The following is a 17,894-nucleotide window of genomic DNA, read 5'->3' as shown; positions in this document are numbered from 1 at the left end:
GGGAAGTCCCTCACAAGTCAGAAGAGTGATTACATAGAAAAACTGAAAATGTTTTATGTATCACAGCAAAGCCACAAGACTAGGAAATCAGAAATGTATAGTAATGTTATACAGCCTAAAGCAATCCCAAGGCCATATTTTGTATTCTTCTTGTAATAGTAAGACTGCCACTATTAAAAAGCTGAAGAGGTGGATGTTGTGTGTTTGAGATATTGTCTTTCTTTACCAAGAACGTCTGTCAGACCTCTGCCTCCACATCTGCCACAATGAAAGGGATTTCAGCACTTTTTTCCTTAGAGTGTGAAGAGTGCAACACAAAAGAAGAGAAGTCGTGTTTGTGGACTGAAGGGTTTGCTTGGTTGGATAGTAGAAACTGTTTTCTGTGGAGAAAAACTGGGCTTGAATTGTCTTATTTGCAGCCCTTTGTTAATCCTTCTACCCGCCAGTTATCTTTCCTGTTCCCCACAGAGTGTTTGCTTCAGATGCTTGTCTTGTCTCCTTCCTTAAGCGTCAGCGGACACCACGGTGCGACCTTGCGTCTCCACTCACAGAGCAGGTCCTCATGTGCATGTGGGCTCACCCCCTACAGGGCCTCTGGTTCAAGGAAGATCTCTACCGTTGGCTTCTTCCCTCTGATTCTCTTGCTGGATAATTGATTCATTTCTCTCTTATAGTTCCAGTGGGTTTCCCTGAACCTCCTGTCTCCCTTTATCCTGCTCACCGTGACTTTTCTCTTGTGTTCTTTGGTTTTTCTTAAATATTTGTCTCCCACCTAAAAACCAGAAATCCTTTGTCTTGGCCCTAAATCCTCCTCTATCTGCTGACCACTCTTGAAAGTGCAGCCAGGTTTCTTGGAGAAATGATTTGTTTGTTCTTTCTTTGTACACAGTCCTGCTCTTTCCAGCCTCTGGGGGTGGGTTTCTGTCTCTGCCCCACTGAAGCTGTGTCACCTGGGTCAACATGACTTTCCAGAGCTTTTCCTTCCTTATGTAACTTCAACTTGCTATTTTGTATTTAATACTTATTTTTTGAATTACACGAATAATACCTATAAATGCAAGTTCTCCAAAAAGAAAATGAAAATTTAAACAATGCAAAAGTGGAGAGGGTAAAAAGTTCTAGTTTCCACTCATCTTCCCCTGTCCCCCAACATTCCCCAAGCCTACTTATTTCCAAAGAGGTACTTACTGGTCACAATTTGTTCCGTTTTTTTTTTTCCCCTACATATTTGCACATGTGCCTATAGATAGATGGATACTCAGTAAGCCCAAAACTAAACTCATAGTTTTCTGCAAGAGGTCTCCCTTCCAAATGTGTATCATTCTGATCTGTCCTCCACACAATTACTGGAGTACCCTTTCTGAAGAAGACATCTGATCTTCTAGAAGAATTCCAGGGTGCCCTTGAGTAATTTTAGTTATTAGAGTCAGTTTTCTTATGATATAAACATTTAAACAGACCCAGGGGTTGGGAGAATACTATGATGGTCCCCCATGTTGCTTTTAAGGAAAAAAAAGATTCATTCATTCACCTGATGTTTATTCCTTCCCTAGCAAGTTCTGGGATGCAGTGAGCCAGTCAAGCAAGGACCCTCCTGAGCTGACCTTTGGGAGCTTCTCGTGCCATTCCTCTGCACACACACCACCCCCCACCGTGTCCTGAGCTCAGGAATTCTGATGTGCTGGGGTGTCCCTCCAGCCTGAATAACTCCAGCTCATCTTTCAGGCTCAGTTCTCAGTCATCTGCACCATCTTCCTGGATGTGCTTTCTCCAGCTCTAGGAAGTGCTGACCATTCCCTTCTTTGGCCCCCCACTGTAACCTCTTATTTATCTCTGAGCCTCTATGAGATTATTGCATTGATTTGTTTCTCTGCTTCTCCCTGTCAGCTTGAATTCCTTCAACGCAAATGTGTCCTGCTCATCTCTTATCCCTGCTCTTGGCACAGGGCCACGTTGCTTTTCAGAAATGTGTGTACCAGTTTAATCTCCTTCTGCTAGGGCATGAGAAAGCTGGAATCATTTTTAAAAATCTTTATTATATTGATGGGTAGAGAATGGTACCTTCTGTAATGAGTATTTCCTTGATTATTGGTGAGACTATTTTTTGCTATTGTTAATATTTGTCTTTATTACCTATATGAATTACTGTCTCAGATCCATTTCCCATTTTTCCAATTGGTGTTTTTCTTATCAGTTTGTTTTTGAGCTCTTTGTATGATAAAGATATTTTCTATTTTTCATATTTGTTATAAGCCTTTGTCATTTTTTGTCTTGTACTTACATCTATGGCATTTTTTGACATAAAGAATTTTTGATTTATCATGCAGTGAAAATACTACTTTTGGGAAGAGGTCATCCCATTGCTTTGTAAAAAGCATTATTATTTTTAAAATTGAGATGTAATTCGCATACCATAAAAATCCACCATTTTAAAGTTTGTGATTTAGTGATTTCTGGTATATTCACAAAGTTATGCAACCATCAGTTCAGTTCAGTTCAGTCGCTCAGTCGTGTCCGACTCTTTGCGACCCCATGAACTGCAGCACACTAGGCCTCCCTGTCCATCACCAACTCCCGGAGTCCATCTAAAACCATATCCATCAAGTCGGTGATGCCATCCAACCATCTCATCCTCTGTCGTCCCCTTCTCCTATGCCCTCAATCTTTCCCAGCATCAGGGTCTTTTCAAATGAGTCAGCTCTTCACATCAGGTGGCCAAAGTATTGGAGTTTCAGCTTCAACATCAGTCCTTCCAATGAACACCCAGGACTGATCTCCTTTAGGATGGACTAGTTGTATCTCCTTGCAGTCCAAGGGCTCTCAAGAGTCTTCTCCAACACCACAGTTCAAAAGCATCAATTCTTCGGCACTCAGCTTTCTTTATAGTCCAACTCTCACATCCATACACAACCACTGGAAAAACCATAGCCTTGAGTAGATGGACCTTTGTCGGCAAAGTAACGTCTCTGCTTTTCAATATGCTGTCTAGGTTGGTCATAGCTTTCCTTCCAAGGAGCAAGCGTCTTTTAATTTCATGGTTGCAGTCACCATCTGCAGTCATTTTGGAGCCCAGAAAAATAAAGTCAGCCACTGTTTCCACTGTTTCCCCATCTATTTGCCATGAGGTGATAGGACCGGATACCATGATCTTAGTTTTCTGAATGTTGAGCTTTAAGCCAACTTTTTTGCTCTCCTTTTTCACTTTCATCAAGAGCCTCTTTAGTTCCTCTTCACTTTCTGCCATAAGGGTGGTGTCATCTGCATATCTGAGGTTATTGATGTTTCTCCCGGCAATCTTGATTCCACCTTGTGCTTCCTCCAGCCCAGCGATTCTCATGATGTACTCTGCATAGAAGTTAAATAAGCAGGGTGACAATATACAGCCTTGATGTACTCCTTTTCCTATTTGTAACCAGTCTGTTGTTCCATGTCCAGTTCTAACTGTTGCTTCTTGACCTGCATACAGGTTTCTCAAGAGGCAGGTCAGGTGGTCTGGTATTCCCATCTCTCAGAATTTTCCACACTTTATTGTGTCCACACAGTCAAAGGCTTTGGCATAGTCAATAAAGCAGAAATAGATGTTTTTCTGGAACTCTCTTGCTTCTTCTGTGATCCAGCCGATGTTGGCAATTTGATCTCTGGTTCCTCTGCCTTTTCTAAAACCAGCTTGAACATCTGGAAGTTCATGGTTCACGTATTGCTGAAGCCTGGCTTGGAGAATTTTAAGCATTACTTTACCAGTGTGTGAGATGAGTGCAATTTGTGCAGTAGTTTGATCATTCTTTGGCATTGCCTTTCTTTGGGATTGGAATGAAAACTGACTTCTTCCAGTCCTGAGGCCACTGCTGAGTTTCCAAATTTGCTGGCATATTGAGTGCAGCACTTTCACAGCATCATCTTTTAGGATTTAAAATAGCTCACCTGGAATTCCGTCACCTCCACTAGCTTTGTTTGTAGTGATGCTTCCTAAGGCCCACTTGACTTCACATTCCAGGATGTCTGGCTCTAGGTGAGTGATCACACCATTGTGATTATCTGGGTCATGAAGATCTTTTTTGTACCGTTCTTCTGTGTATTCTTGCCACCTCTGCTTAATATCTTCTGCTTCTGTTAGGTCCATACCATTTGTGTCCTTTATTGTGCCCATCTTTGCATGAAATGTTCCCTTGGTATCTCTAATTTTCTTGGCAACCATCACCACTACCTAATTCCAGAACATTTTCAGCACTCAAGAAGAAAACCTCATCCATTAGCAGTTGCTTCCTATTGCCTGATTTCCCTAGCCCTAGCTAACCATTGATTTACTTGCTGTCTCTGTGGATTTGTGAATTCTGGACATTTCATATCAATGCATTCGTCTCTGGTTTCTTTCACTTACCATAATGTTATCAAGGTTCATTCATGCTGTAGCATTATCAGCCCTCTGCCCTTTTTATGGCTGAATACTGTTCCATTGTGTGACTGTACCACTTTTTGTTTATTCATTCATTGATTGATGGACATTGGGCTTGTTTCCTCTTTTTGCTGTTATGAACAGTGCCACTGTGAGTATTTGAGTACAAGTGTTTGTGTGGATTTATGTTTTCAGTTCTCAGATGGCATTAGTGGTAAAGAACCCACCTGCCAACACAGGAGATATGAGAGACATGGGTTTGACATACATTCAGTCCCTGGGTTGTGAAGATCCCCTGGAGGAGGGCATGGTAACCCATTCCAGTATTCTTGCCTGGGGAATCCCATGGACAGAGGAGCCTAGAGGGCTACAGTTCACAGGGTCACAAAGAGTCAGACACGACTGAAGCGACTTAGCACAAGGTAAGAATTACTGGGTCATATGGTGTCTTTATGTTTAGCTTTTCAAGGAACTGCCACACTGTTTCCCCGCTGGATGCACTACTTTCCATTCCCACTAGCAATGTATGAGGGTTCCAGTTTCTCCATAGTCCCACCAACACCTGTTTCCATTGCTATTTTGTTTAGAGCCCTCATAGTAGAAATTAAACACGAAAATTTATTAACATCTTTAATCCATTTGTGTTTAATGAATATAGTTAGATATATACTTTGGCTAAAGAATTTTTGGTGATCATAAAGAGAATTCTACCAATACGTATTTATGTATATTTGTAAAGAAAGAAAAGTCTCAGTGTTAGGATAAGGGTCATCAGTATCAACTGTGATATAAAACATGTTCCTCGCTTTTTTAATATAGTACTATACTATAAAATGTATTTACTTTTAGAAACGTTCCTTAAAATTTCTGTCAAAGTAATAACTTTACCATTATTGGCTTTCTGTTATACTTCCTTATAACAATGTTTTGCTCATTTTTTATATTTAATTGTGCTTTAGAAAAGATTAATGACAACTTTCCACATGCCCCAAAGTTAGTCAGATGTCTAAGTAATGGACTACAACTGTGAACTGAAAAGAAAGAGCAGTGTTTAAAAGAGGGAACTTTCAGTTCAGTCGCTAAGTCGTGTCCGACTCTGAGACCTCATGGACTGCAGCACGCCAGGCCTCCCTGTCCATCACCAACTCCCAGAGCTTACTCAGACTCATATCCATTGAATCAGTGATGCCATCCAACCACCTCATTCTCTGTCATCCCCTTCTCCTCCTGCCTTCAATCTTTCCCAGCATCAGGGTCTTTTCTAGTGAGTCAGTTCTTCGCATCAGGTAGCCAAAATATTGGAGTTTCAGCTTCAGCATCAGTCCCTTCCAGTGAATATTCAGGACTGATCTCCTTTAGGATGGACTGGTTGGCTCTCCTTGTGGTCCAGGGGACTCTCAAGAGTCTTCTCCAATACCACAGTTCAACAGCATCAATTCTTTGGTGCTCAGCTTTCTTTATAGTCCAACTCTGACATCCTTAGTCCTTAAATTTTATTTCTCTTTTTGATCTCTCCTAACAGAGATGCTTGAGTTTCCACTTACTGTAGAGGGGGCAGTGTAGGAAAGAAGAGCCTGTTTGCAGAAAAAAAGAGATTAATGGGAGTGAATTAGTGTTAGAACCTGTAACACTGATGTGATACCTGGAAAATATTGATAAGTCAGTGGAGTGGACTTATTGATGTTAAGAACATTTGAGAGCCAGAAAAATGGAGGGTAGCAACGTTAAGGTGGCTGTAATGATGCCTAAAGGCCTGGTCTTGCCTAGATAAGGGTGCTGCTGCCTGTGCTCAGACATTGTTTAGCTGGGAACCACAATGCTATCATCCTGAACTGGATGTCTCCAGTTTCCAAAGAGTCCATGATGCCTCTGAATGCTGATTCCAAAGTTTTCTCAATAAAACTAAACATAATCCTGGAGCTAGTGGGAATGTTTCTTCAGTTACCCATTATACGGCCTTTCAGTTTGGGTTTTACTATAGTTCTCTCTCTTTCTCTGATATGCTAGATATATATGCTAATTGTAATTATAATTGTCTAGCATATTAGCCACGTATCTCTCTCTCACTAGCAAATATGTCTTCAATCAAAGTATCTAGGATAAAGGACTTCCCTGGTGGTCCAGTGGCTAAGACTCTCCATTCCCAGTGCAGGGGGCCAAGGTTCAATCCCTGGTCAGGAAACTAGATCCCACGTGCCTCAACTTACAGATCCTGCATGCCACAACTAAGACCTGGAGCAGCTGAAGAAAAGGAAAAAAAGACATGGCAGAATAACTAGGATAAGGTTCTGGCCCAAGTAAAATTCCTTCCTGATAATTTTAAGGCCTGTGATTTTATACTGTGCCTCTTCTCTGAACTCTTCAGGATTCTACTGGAATATTTCTTCTCTCTTGCATGGAGTAGTGGTTTTGATTATAAATATTACCCATGAATATTTTACCCCCCTATATATTTCTTAGACTTGCCATCTGTTGGTACTCAACAGCTTAGTTTGGTTTTCATCATGTTCATTTATATGGCTTAATTTTATTATTTCCCTTGGCAATGAGGAACCATTTTTTCTCAAGGAATCTTAAATTGAATAACAAAAACAAATAAGTGAATAAATTGCAAAATAGAAGTAATGGATAGTTTAGACTGGAACACTTAAACCTGGGCATTATCTAGTAACCAGAAAATTTAATCAGACAAAACATGAATCCACCTGCCAATGCAGGAGACATGGATTTGATCCCTGGGTTGTGAACATCCCCTGGAGAAGGACTGAACAGCACACTACAAATTTTTCTCACATTAATGTCTTTTGCTGTGTTGTTGTTCAGTTGCTAAGTGGTGCCTGACTCTTTGTGACCCCATGGACTGCAGCACACCAGGCTCCCCTGTCCTTCACTGTCTCATGGAATTTGCTCAGATTTATGTCCACTGAGTCAGTGATGCTATCTAACCACCTCTTCCTCTGCCACTCCCTTCTCCTTTTTCCTTCAGTTTTTCCCAGCATCAGGATCTTTTCCAGTGAGTTGGCTCCTTGCATCAGGTGGCCACAGTATTAGAGCTTCAGCTTCAGCATCAGTCCTTCCAATGACCATTCAGGGTGGAGTTCCTTTAAGACTGACTAATTTGATCTCCTTGCAGTCCAAGGGACTCTCAAGAATCTTCTCCAACACCACAGTTTGAAGGCATCAATTCTTTGGTGCTCAACCTTCTTTATGCTCCAACTCTCATATCCATACATGACTATTGGAAGAACCATAGCATTGACTATATGGGCCGTTGTCAGCAAAGTGATATCTCTGCTTTTTAATATGCTGTCTAGGTTTGTGATCAATTTCCTTCCAAGGATCAAGCATCTTTTAATTTCATGGCTGCAGTCACAATCCACAATGATTTTGGAGCCAAAGAAAATAAAATCTGTTACTGCTTTACTTTTTCCCCTTCTATTTGCCATAAAGTGATGGACTGGATGCCATGATCTTAAGTTTTTGAATGTTGAGTTTTAAGCCAGCTTTTTCACTCTCCTCTTTCACCCTCATCAAGAGGCTCCTTAGTTCCTCTTTGCTTTCTGCCATTAGAGTGGTATATCATCTGCATATCCGAGGTTGTTGATGTTTCTTCCAGCAATCTTGAGTCCAGCTTGTGATTCATCCAGCCTGGCATTTTGCATGATGTACTCTGCATACAAGTTAAATAAGCAGGGTGAAAATATACAGCTTTGATGCACTCATTTCCATTTTGAACCAGTCATTGTTCCATGTCCAGTTCTAACTGTTGCTTCTTGACCTGCATACAGGTTTCTCAGGAGACAGATAAGGTGGTATGGTATTCCCACCTCTTTAAGAATTTTCCACAGTTTGTTGTGATCCATACCGTCAAAGGCTTTAACATAGTTGATGAAGCAGCAGTAGATGTTTTTCTGGAATTCCTTTGCTTATCCAGAGAATGTTGGCAATTTGATCTCTGGTTCCTCTGTCTTTTCTAAATCCAGCTTGTCCATGTGGAAGTTCTAGGTTCACATACTGCTGAAGCCTAGCTTGAAGAATTTTGAGACAAACCTTACTGGTATGGGCACAATTATATGGCAGTTTGATCATTCTTTGGCGTTGCCCTTCTTTGGGATTGGAATGAAAACTGACTCTTTTCAGTCCTGTGGCCACTGCTGAGTTTTCCAAATTTTCCGACATGTTGAGTGCAGTGCTTTCACAGCATCATTGTTTAGGATTTGAAATAGCTCAGCTGGAATTCCATCACCTCCAATAGCTTTGTTTATAGTGATGCTTCCTAAGGCCCACCTGACTTCATACTCCAGGATATCTGGCTTTGGGTAAGTGACCACATTATTGTGGTTATCTGGGTCAGTAAGACCTTTTTTAGCTCTGTACTACAGTATAAACTTCACAAGAGCACAGTTTGTTTTTGTTGTTGTTTTTTCTGCTTTGTTTACTCCTGTATCAAGTGCTTTGAACAATTTCTGGTACGTACCAGTCAATAAACATTGAATGAAAGAATGAATTTGAAGTCATAGGGACATATTAAGAAGGAAATAAACATTACATAATCCTGTCTCACAGAGTAAATATCTGTCATTAGGATTGGTGTATGTGGGGCTTCCACTTAAAATTATAGAGGTGCTGGAAAAATACAGAAAAGCACAAAAGAAGTTAATTAAAAATTACCCATAATTGTACCAGTGAAAGAACACTGCTTTTTGTATTTGGAGTGCCTATCATTCCCTCTTGGTCACCCCTCCTTCCCAACCGTTATATCTGTGATATACATAATTTTCTCTGTCTGCAATTGAACTTATGTGCATGCACAAAACATGTTTATTTTTATCTCCTGGAGTTTTTTTTATTGTTGTCGTTCACTTATTAGTAAGTCTTAGATATGTCTTCATTATGTTACTGTTCTTTTAAAATGTGATTTTAAATGGCATGTACCATTCCATTGTGTAGATCTACTATTGCTTGTTTAATCACTTCCATATTATATACATGTACATTTAGATTGTTTGCACTTTCTTATATTTATTAAAATAATTAGTGAATGCATATCTTGTTTCTTTGTACATCTTTGTGCAAATATCTGTTTATTTTCCTTGAGTTAGATTATTAGAAGTGTAATTACTATGACCAAGGATGTGTATGACCTTTTTAATGTATCTTGATATATATTGTGACATAGTTCACTTCAGTAGAGTAGCCATTTTAACATATCTTTGCTGGCGCTATTGTTTACTGAAACTCGATAAATTTGATAAACAATTTTTGAAAAGTGAAAGTTGTACAGTCATGTCTGACTTTTGTGACCCTGTGGACTATATAGTCCATGGAATTCTCCAGGCCAGGTAGCCTTTCCCTTCTCCAAGGGATCTTCCCAATCCGGGGATTGAACCCAGGTCTCCCTCATTGCAGGCATATTCTTTACCAGCTGAGCCACAAGGGAAGCCCTTGTGAAAGAAACAATTTTTACTTATATGATTAAGTAGCACCTTTTTTCTGTATTTATAATTCATTCATATATTATTTTCTATGAAGTCATTTTATCTATTTCTTGACTCAATAATTTTAAGCAATATTATTGGCTCCCTGTTATAAAGATGAAGACTTTAACACTCTTACGAATCTCTTACCTCTCCTTCCTCTGTCCCCTCTGTTTGTGTTACTTACAGTGATTGACTTTATATCTTAAAATCATATCATTAAGCCTCTGTTAATTTACCAACTTTGGACAGTATGTATTGACTCTCTGCTATGCAAGATACATAAATTGAGGCATTTAATATGTTTTTATTGTTATTTTCTCTCGTCTAACCCTGAGGTTTTATTACTGCCACAATTATTTATTCTCTGTTTATAAACTTTTTTAAACATTTACCTTCTGTTCTATAAATTTAATTAAGTCTTTGTTGATTCTGAAAATTAAAAAACAGTGAGGGGCATTTGCATCATGGTTATACAAATGTTACGTACCAATTGTCAAGGCTGGTGTTCAATTATCTATTGTGATCTAACTCCCTAGGTTACTGAGGAGGAGTGTATCTGCTTGATACTCACTTTCTTTAGCTAACCTATGGTTTCTCTTTGGAAGGTTTCATAATTTTTCTCTATCCTTAGAGCTCTGATATTTTACCAGGGTTTGACAGAGTATGACATTTTTTTCATTTGTTCTCTCTGGCATTTGGATTAGCCTTTCTATTTGAACTGTACTGTGTTCAGTTCAAGGAAGGCTTCTTGAATTTCTTGATTATTTGCTCCCCATCACAGTCTCTCTGTTTTTTTTCCTTCTGAAACTCCCATAAGGTAGTTTTTTTTTTTTTTTTTTTGATTCCATGAATCTTTTTTTTTTTTTTTTTTTTTTTTTTTTTTTTTTTTTTTTTTTTTTTTATTTTTTCCAGTGGGTTTTGTCATACATTGATATGAATCAGCCATGGATTTACATGTATTTCCAATCCTGATCCCCCCTCCCACCTCCCTCTCCACCCGATTCCTCTGGGTCTTCCCAGTGCACCAGGCCGGAGCACTTGTCTCATGCATCCCACCTGGGCTGGTGATCTGTTTCACCACAGATAGTATACATGCTGTTCTTTTGAAATATCCCACCCTCACATTCTCCCACAAAGTTCAAAAGTCTGTTCTGTATTTCTGTGTCTCTTTTTCTGTTTTGCATATAGGGTTATCGTTATCACCTTTCTAAATTCCATATATATGTGTTAGTATGCTGTAATGTTCTTTATCTTTCTGGCTTACTTCACTCTGTATAATGGGTTCCAGCTTCATCCATCTCATTAGGACTGGTTCAAATGAAAGAATCCATAAGGTAGTTTTCAGACTTCTTGGATCTGTACTCCGTGCTGCTCAAATTTTCTTTCCTATTTTTAATCTCTTTGTATTTTTGTTCAGTGTTCTTTATCTCTGCCACCACCCAGCTTAGATTTTAGCCATGTCTGGTTTATTGGTTAGCACATTCATTGACCTGAAATTTTTCAATAATTGTTTTTGCTTCCAAGAACTCTTCCTGTTATTTGATTACTTCTTTTCCGTGACAGCCGCTTTTTGTTTTATGGCTTTACTATCCTTCCATATCTCTCGGAAGATAAATCTCTGTTGCCTGATTAGCCTTGTTGCCCTAGTATCTCTTCTGTTTGTTTATTTGAGACTTTACTTATTAACTCTTGCCGCTTGACAGTTTACTCCCCAGTGCTTAAAACAATAAACAACTTATTGTCGTGTCTGTGGCTTGGGAATCTAGGTATGGTTCTGCTGGATGCCTCTGCCCTGAGGATGCAAGGCAGCAATCCTGGTGTCAGCCAGGTCTGCCGTCACACCTGCAGGTTCAAAAGGTACTCACTCACGTGATTGTTGGCTGGATTCACTTCCTTACCAGTTGTTGGACTGAAGCCTCAGTTTCTCATCAGCTGTTGGCTGAGGCCTCTTTCAGTGCCTGTCTGTGTGGGCCCCTCCATGTAGCAGCTCACAACATGGAAGCGGCCAGCACAAACCGGCAAGATAAGAGAAGGCCAATAATAGGATGGAATCCAGAGTCTCCTTGTACACTGATCTTGGAAGTGCCATCCCGTCACTTTTGCTGTGATCTGTTCCATCACTAGGGGTCATCTTACATGCCGCCTGCTACTTTTCTTAGGGATTAACTTTCTCAAGTGTCTAGTGATCTTTGTTTCTAAATCAAGGATCTTGAGGGTTACTACAGGTAGCTGGCCTGGGCTTAACACTGTGACTGTGAACAAGGGTCTGTCTGTGCCTTTTGTGCTTATGCAAGCTTCCTTTTCAGGTATGTGGGCAGACGGCAGCAAGGTTGGCTGGGACTCTCCCTTGTCAGGTTCCATCTCCTTTAGCGTGCTTGGGCGGAACCTGTGACTTGCTACCAGCAGCTACTGCTGCTAAGTCACTTCAGTCGTCTCTGACTCTGTGCAACCCCATAGACGGCAGCCCACCAGGCTCCGCCATCCCTGGGATTCTCCAGGCAAGAACACTGGAGTGGGTTGCCATTTCCTTCTCCAATGCATGAAAGTGAAAAGTGAAAGTGAAGTCGCTCAGTTGTGTCTGACTCTTAGCGACCCCATGGACTGTAGCCTACCAGGCTCCTCCTTCCATGGGATTTTCCAGGCAAGAGTACTAGAGTGGGGTGCCATTGCCTTCTCCAGCTACCAGCAGCTAGTATATAGCAAACACGAGTGAATAGTGGCTTCTAGATTACCTTCTATGGCAAAGGAAAAGGGATTTTGCAGATGTAATTAAGGTCCTAAATCAGTTGATTTTGAGTTAATTAAAAAGGAGCTTTTCCTGGTTGGGCCTGACTTAATCAAGTGAGAGGAGGGTGGAAGTCCCCCCCGCCCCCGCCCTGAGGTCAGAGATGCTCTCCTGCTGGCCATGAAGAAGCAAGCTGCCTGAGTTCTGTAGCTGCAAGAAAATCCCTTTTTCCAATAGCCTGAGTGAACATGAGTGTGGGTTCTTTCTCATTCACGCCTTTAGAACAGAAAGCACCTGGGCTGACACCTTGATAGCAACCTTGGGAGACTCTGAGTTGAGGATCCAGCTAAACTGACCCACAGAATCTATGAGATAATATGTATGTGCTGTTTAGACCACTGTATTTGTGGTGATTTGTTACCCAGTAGGAAATTCATACAGTGTGTTTGGTTCCTAGTCCCTCATCAGCGCCTTTCCCTTTTGGTCTTGGTCTTGTGTGTGCAGTGGATGTGATGTAAAGCCAAACTCTGCTCCCTGAGTCTAACCCCCTCACGAGGAGCTTTCTTTGGGAAGGTGGCCCGCTTTCTAGAGAGAGCAGATCTTCGGCTGACTTGAGGGCATGCCATTCTTGCCCGTTGGACCTTTTCTTTCTTTGTCTTGTAAAATGGGAAGAGGAGGAACCTAGCTTCCAGATGTTCTGAAGGCTCTCGTTTAATGAAAGACCCTGATGATCCTTGGCGTCTCCTGTCCTTTGTGCTTGTTGATTCTGGACTTGGAGCTTCTCTGGCCGCTCTTGGTGGGAACCATCCTGTGCAGGGGGTCTGCATGTGCGGTTTCCTTGCTCTGGTTTCCCCACCATTCTGATTCTTCTTGGTTTTTCTCTTCATGGAATTTCATAAAACTTCTGGCCTGTTGATGACATGTTTTCCTGTTTTATAATGCTGTTATGGTTTCCTTCTTTAAACGAAAACCAGTTTTCCTAGCATTTCAGCAGGACCTTGGAAATGAAGATATATCATGATGAGTCTGCATGAATTCAGCTCTACATACTGGTCTGGACTTTTTCTTTTTATAGAAGAAAATAAATACTCTTTTGCTACCTAACACTGATCTAACATGTTTGTAATAAATTTGGCATATTTCTAATAAAACTGGTGAGAAAGGGTAGAGTTTTTATTATAATAAGTAATTTTCTCATGCTCTATTATTACTTCCCCCTTTTAAAGTACCCTAAAGCATATTTCTTTGAGGACGGTGCCTTTTTTTCTCCTTTCCCCCCCTCTTCCCGTTTACACTTACACAGCCTTTCTTCCTTCTCTTAGGGTAATTTCTTAGGACAAGTGACTTAAAATATTGCTGACACTATGCTTTTTTTTTCCCTAACACTAATGGCACACATGATGTAAGTGCTGAGACTGTTGAGATAACTGAACTAAAATTGTGATTTTTAGAATTGTCTTAGGACTCTTTTAGTTCCAAGTAAAAAAGTCTATTTCAAACTAGTGCGGGTTAGAAAGAGAACTTATTACGTGGAAACTGCAATAGGATCTCACCAAACCCAAGGGTAAAATTATATTCAGATATCATGAGGGTCTGGGACCAGAAACTAAAGACCCAAAGGTAATTACAGGAAGTATTTACCTTTCTGTCTCAGACTTTTTCTCTCTTGTCTCTGTTTTTCTGAACATCTGCTTATTCTTTTTTATCTTTGTTTTGGCATGGGTGTGGCCAAATGTGGCTGATCAATAACAGTGATCTGAGTTTCCAAGTTTATATCATCTCAGTTCAAGCAAATATGTCAGAGGCACAGTCCCAGATTCCAAAGAGAAATAATCTGGCTTGGTTTAGCCTGGCCCAGTTATCTCTTTTTAGACCAGTGCAATGTGGTCCTGAGGGCAGATTTTGTGGTCTAAACAGGACTGCCACAGCCCAGGTTCTCGAAGACGAGGTAGTGGGGGTAGAAGCTATATCAAGGGGGCAGATATCTCAAAACTTATGATATTCTTGTTTATATCCAGTGTGCTGTTTCTCATTAGAGAGACAGTTTATCTTGTGGTTAAGAACATGAGCTTGGGGTCAGATAGACCTTGATTTGAATCCCAGCCCTGCCACCTATTAGCTTTGAGGATCAGATTCTTTCTCTGTACAACTGGAGTGATAAAGTCCGTCTCTTGGGGTTGCTGGGAGGAAGAGAATATGTGTGATGCATCCTACATGCTCAGGAAGTAGTTATTATTTATTACTGTTATCACATCATATGGAAAAGATTATGGGAATGGACAGACAAACATTTTACCACCTTAAATAGCACAAGAAGCTCTGGAAGCAAAAATCTGGATGCCACAGAGATCAATAAAAAATCTAAGAATGTCCTGCTTTTCACACTTGGCCAATGTAGTGGAAACAAGTTAGGCTGATGATGTCAGGGCCCAAGAATCTACACTTGTTTTTAGAATAAAGCTTTTGCCTGTATTGGTTTTGGAAAGTGTGCATTCAGAGGTCCCATAATCCTGAAGAGAGCCAGGCTGGTGGTGAAGTCACCATTGTTCTCTCCAGCCAGGCCCTCTTCTGATGGTTCCTGCGTTCATTCTGCTTGGTAGCTGGTCTGTTCTGATTGGCTAGTGCCTTACCCCATGAAATACTTTAAATATGTGCCATCAGTTCAAAGACTTCAGTTTTTATTAAAGAAGTTCCACTATTTTCTTAATAAAGTAATAGATTTGCTTTGCATCTTTCTCATTTATATGACAAAGTTGTGAGTTGCTGCCGTTGTAAAATAAATTCTTCTAAAGGCTATGTAAAAAGGTGATGATTCAAAGTATATATAGTTAAAGGATAACAAATGTAAGCCAAACATTAATGTTTACATAGAGTTAGTTAAACTCTATAGCTTCTTTTTAAATAAACAGAGTATGCTGTTCTATATGAAACTGTAGTAGAATAATATCTCAATGACTAACTGTAATTTTCTCTTAAGTTATGCAGACATTTTGATTGAGAGGGAAGTATTAATGCAGAAGTACATTCATCTAGTTCAGATCGTAGAGACAGAAAAAATTGCAGCTAACCAACTCCGGCATCAACTTGAAGATCAAGATACAGAAATCGAAAGGCTTAAATCAGAGGTATTTCCTAGTTGATAGACTCCTTCTCATTGTTTCATGTTTATTGTCATCTCCTCATGGTTACTTAGAGCCTATAGGGGAAAAATTTTGATTCCAAACTTAGTTCCTCTGCCATCACAGGTACATGAGAAATGAATATATTTTCTAAGTTCAGTTCAGTTCCATTCAGTCACTCAGTTGTGTCTGACTCTTTGCGACCCCATGAATCGCAGCACTCCAGGCCTCCCTTTCCGTCACCAACTCCTGGAGCTTACTCAAACTCATGTCCATCGAGTCGGTGATGCAGGATTAGGTAAATATGTACAGTAAAATATCAGGATAATGTGCTAGCTTTACATTATTTGTGCTCCTGATGTCCTTCATTTGCTCGAATATTCAAGAATTGACTATAGTATTTATCTGTTTTCAGATGGATTCATAGTAATGATTATTGTGAACCTGTCATAGATTCAGTGTAAAAGTCTGAATGACAGCTAAAGAAGGTCCAAATATGAAGTCAGGAAGTCTTTGCGTTTTTTCTCAGTCTAAAGAGTCCAACCTTCTCCTCTATAGAATTTTGAAAAACTCATTTGGGTTAAAGTATGTGACATATGCTAGGGTGCATTTCTTCCCTGGACTTGGAATTCCTGCCTCCCTCCCTGCCCCAACCTGACTGCGAACTCCTCAGACCTTGCACCCCCAGGGAGTGAGATTGACTCAGCTGGCCATGGAGACAGCAGCTGTTGTGGTGTCTGTGGGTCCTCCCTTTTCCCCAAGGTGCCTCCGTCTGTATACAGAAACCTGAGTGCACCTTCCCTCGTTGTCCTGTCACCTCCTGTGGGAAGTGATCAATACCTGAAGAATTGCAGAGGAATGTAGAAAGCGAAGTTTTTCTACTCTCTCTGACCAGTGGAGCAATAGTGACCTCTTAGCTTCAAAGCAAAGAATCGGACAGAATGAAACCTACTGCTGATTGTAACTTTGTTGATAGAAACAAACCGCAGGCTCCTCAATCTGGGTAATTTCTTGTTTCTCTGTCATTCAACATTTTCATCTTCATTTCCTCACATCTTCTTTTGAGACTTACTCTGCAAATTCTGAGAGGGTTTTCGCCTCCTGCTGCCCGTGTACCTCACCTCCAGCAGACAGAGCAGGGTTTAAGCTGATGTTCCCCTAGGGATCTGATTGCCTCTCTGAGGATGAAAAGTTGCAGACTGTTCACCATATCATTAGTGTTGTTAACTTCCCAATCCAACCCTGAAATCTGAGACAGTGAAAACAACAACAGAAAACATAACAAACCTGCATTTTAAAAGACTATATCAGGCACTGTAATTTAAAACAAAATTATTGTGTTCTGTCCTCGCCACAGTTAGCTAGAGCAGATGCTTGTCTGCCAAGTGAAAGAGGTTGGCATTTACTCCATGAGAGAAATTCAGCACCAAGCAGTGTTCCCCAATATTTATTTGTGTGTGCTTATCTGCCTTCACTATGTTCTTTTTTAGTCTGAATATATATTGCAGCTACAAACTGTCAGTAGCAGGTCTGTCTTGTGTGGTGGCTTGACAGGAGCCATAATTTATTTCCTACTCCTTTTATTTGCCCACTTCCCTGCCAGAAAAATGGCAGAGGAGAGTGTTTGGTAATGGGGACAAAAATGTAAAGACAGGTCGGAGTGGGCAATTATGATCTCAGCGTTTTAAGTGTTTGCTTGTTGGTAAATCTGAATCAGTTCTTGAGTTTGCAGGAGCCTGCAGTGGAGTGATAGAGATTCTCTGTCCAAGGAATTTCATTGCTAAGTGTGGTTCTGAGGCTACCTGGTTTTGAGTCACAAAAATGAGCTGAGGCTATAAAGAGATCCCAGGTGGTTTCAGCTCTTTTTGCCCTTTTGTGTTTTCTTGCCTGGCGTGGCCGAGCCCCCGGGCTCTAGAGTTCCCCTTACAGTTACCATTTTCCTGAGATCTGTGACTCTGCTGGACTGTGTGTGCAGGCTGATTACAGAAAGCTCAAGCTTGGAGCTGAGTGTCACTGCATTTGGAGATCAGAGGGCTTTATAGGAAGCTGCCATTGATGAGATGCCTGGCACACCTCTGAGATGCTGAGAAGGCCTTGGTCTGGTCATCACTGGCAGTCAGGGTATAGTTTTGGACTCACATTTCTGTAACCCAGACCCCAGTTCACACTCTCCACAG

At 40.7% G+C, this 17,894-nt stretch overlaps 1 protein-coding gene across 4 annotated transcripts in view; it reads left to right on the top strand.

The window, feature by feature from the left end:
- RASGRF2 (Ras protein specific guanine nucleotide releasing factor 2) overlaps positions 1 to 17,894 on the top strand; it is a 246,104-nt gene that overhangs the window by 73,122 nt on the left and 155,088 nt on the right. For 2 of the 4 annotated variants that reach the window (XM_043464746.1, XM_043464747.1), the window contains exon 3: positions 15,576 to 15,723. The exons of 1 other annotated variant lie outside the window; for it this stretch is intronic. In XM_043464746.1, coding sequence (XP_043320681.1) covers positions 15,576 to 15,723 — 148 coding nt within the window. The remainder of the gene's footprint in view (positions 1 to 15,575; positions 15,724 to 17,894) is intronic. One more of the 4 variants, XM_043464748.1, reaches the window with a different exon arrangement.

This window comes from Cervus canadensis, chromosome 4 (assembly GCF_019320065.1).
Source record: "Cervus canadensis isolate Bull #8, Minnesota chromosome 4, ASM1932006v1, whole genome shotgun sequence".
NCBI lineage: Eukaryota > Metazoa > Chordata > Mammalia > Artiodactyla > Cervidae > Cervus > Cervus canadensis.
Note: the sequence above shows the minus strand (reverse complement) of the source record. Positions and strands in the feature narration are given on the sequence as shown.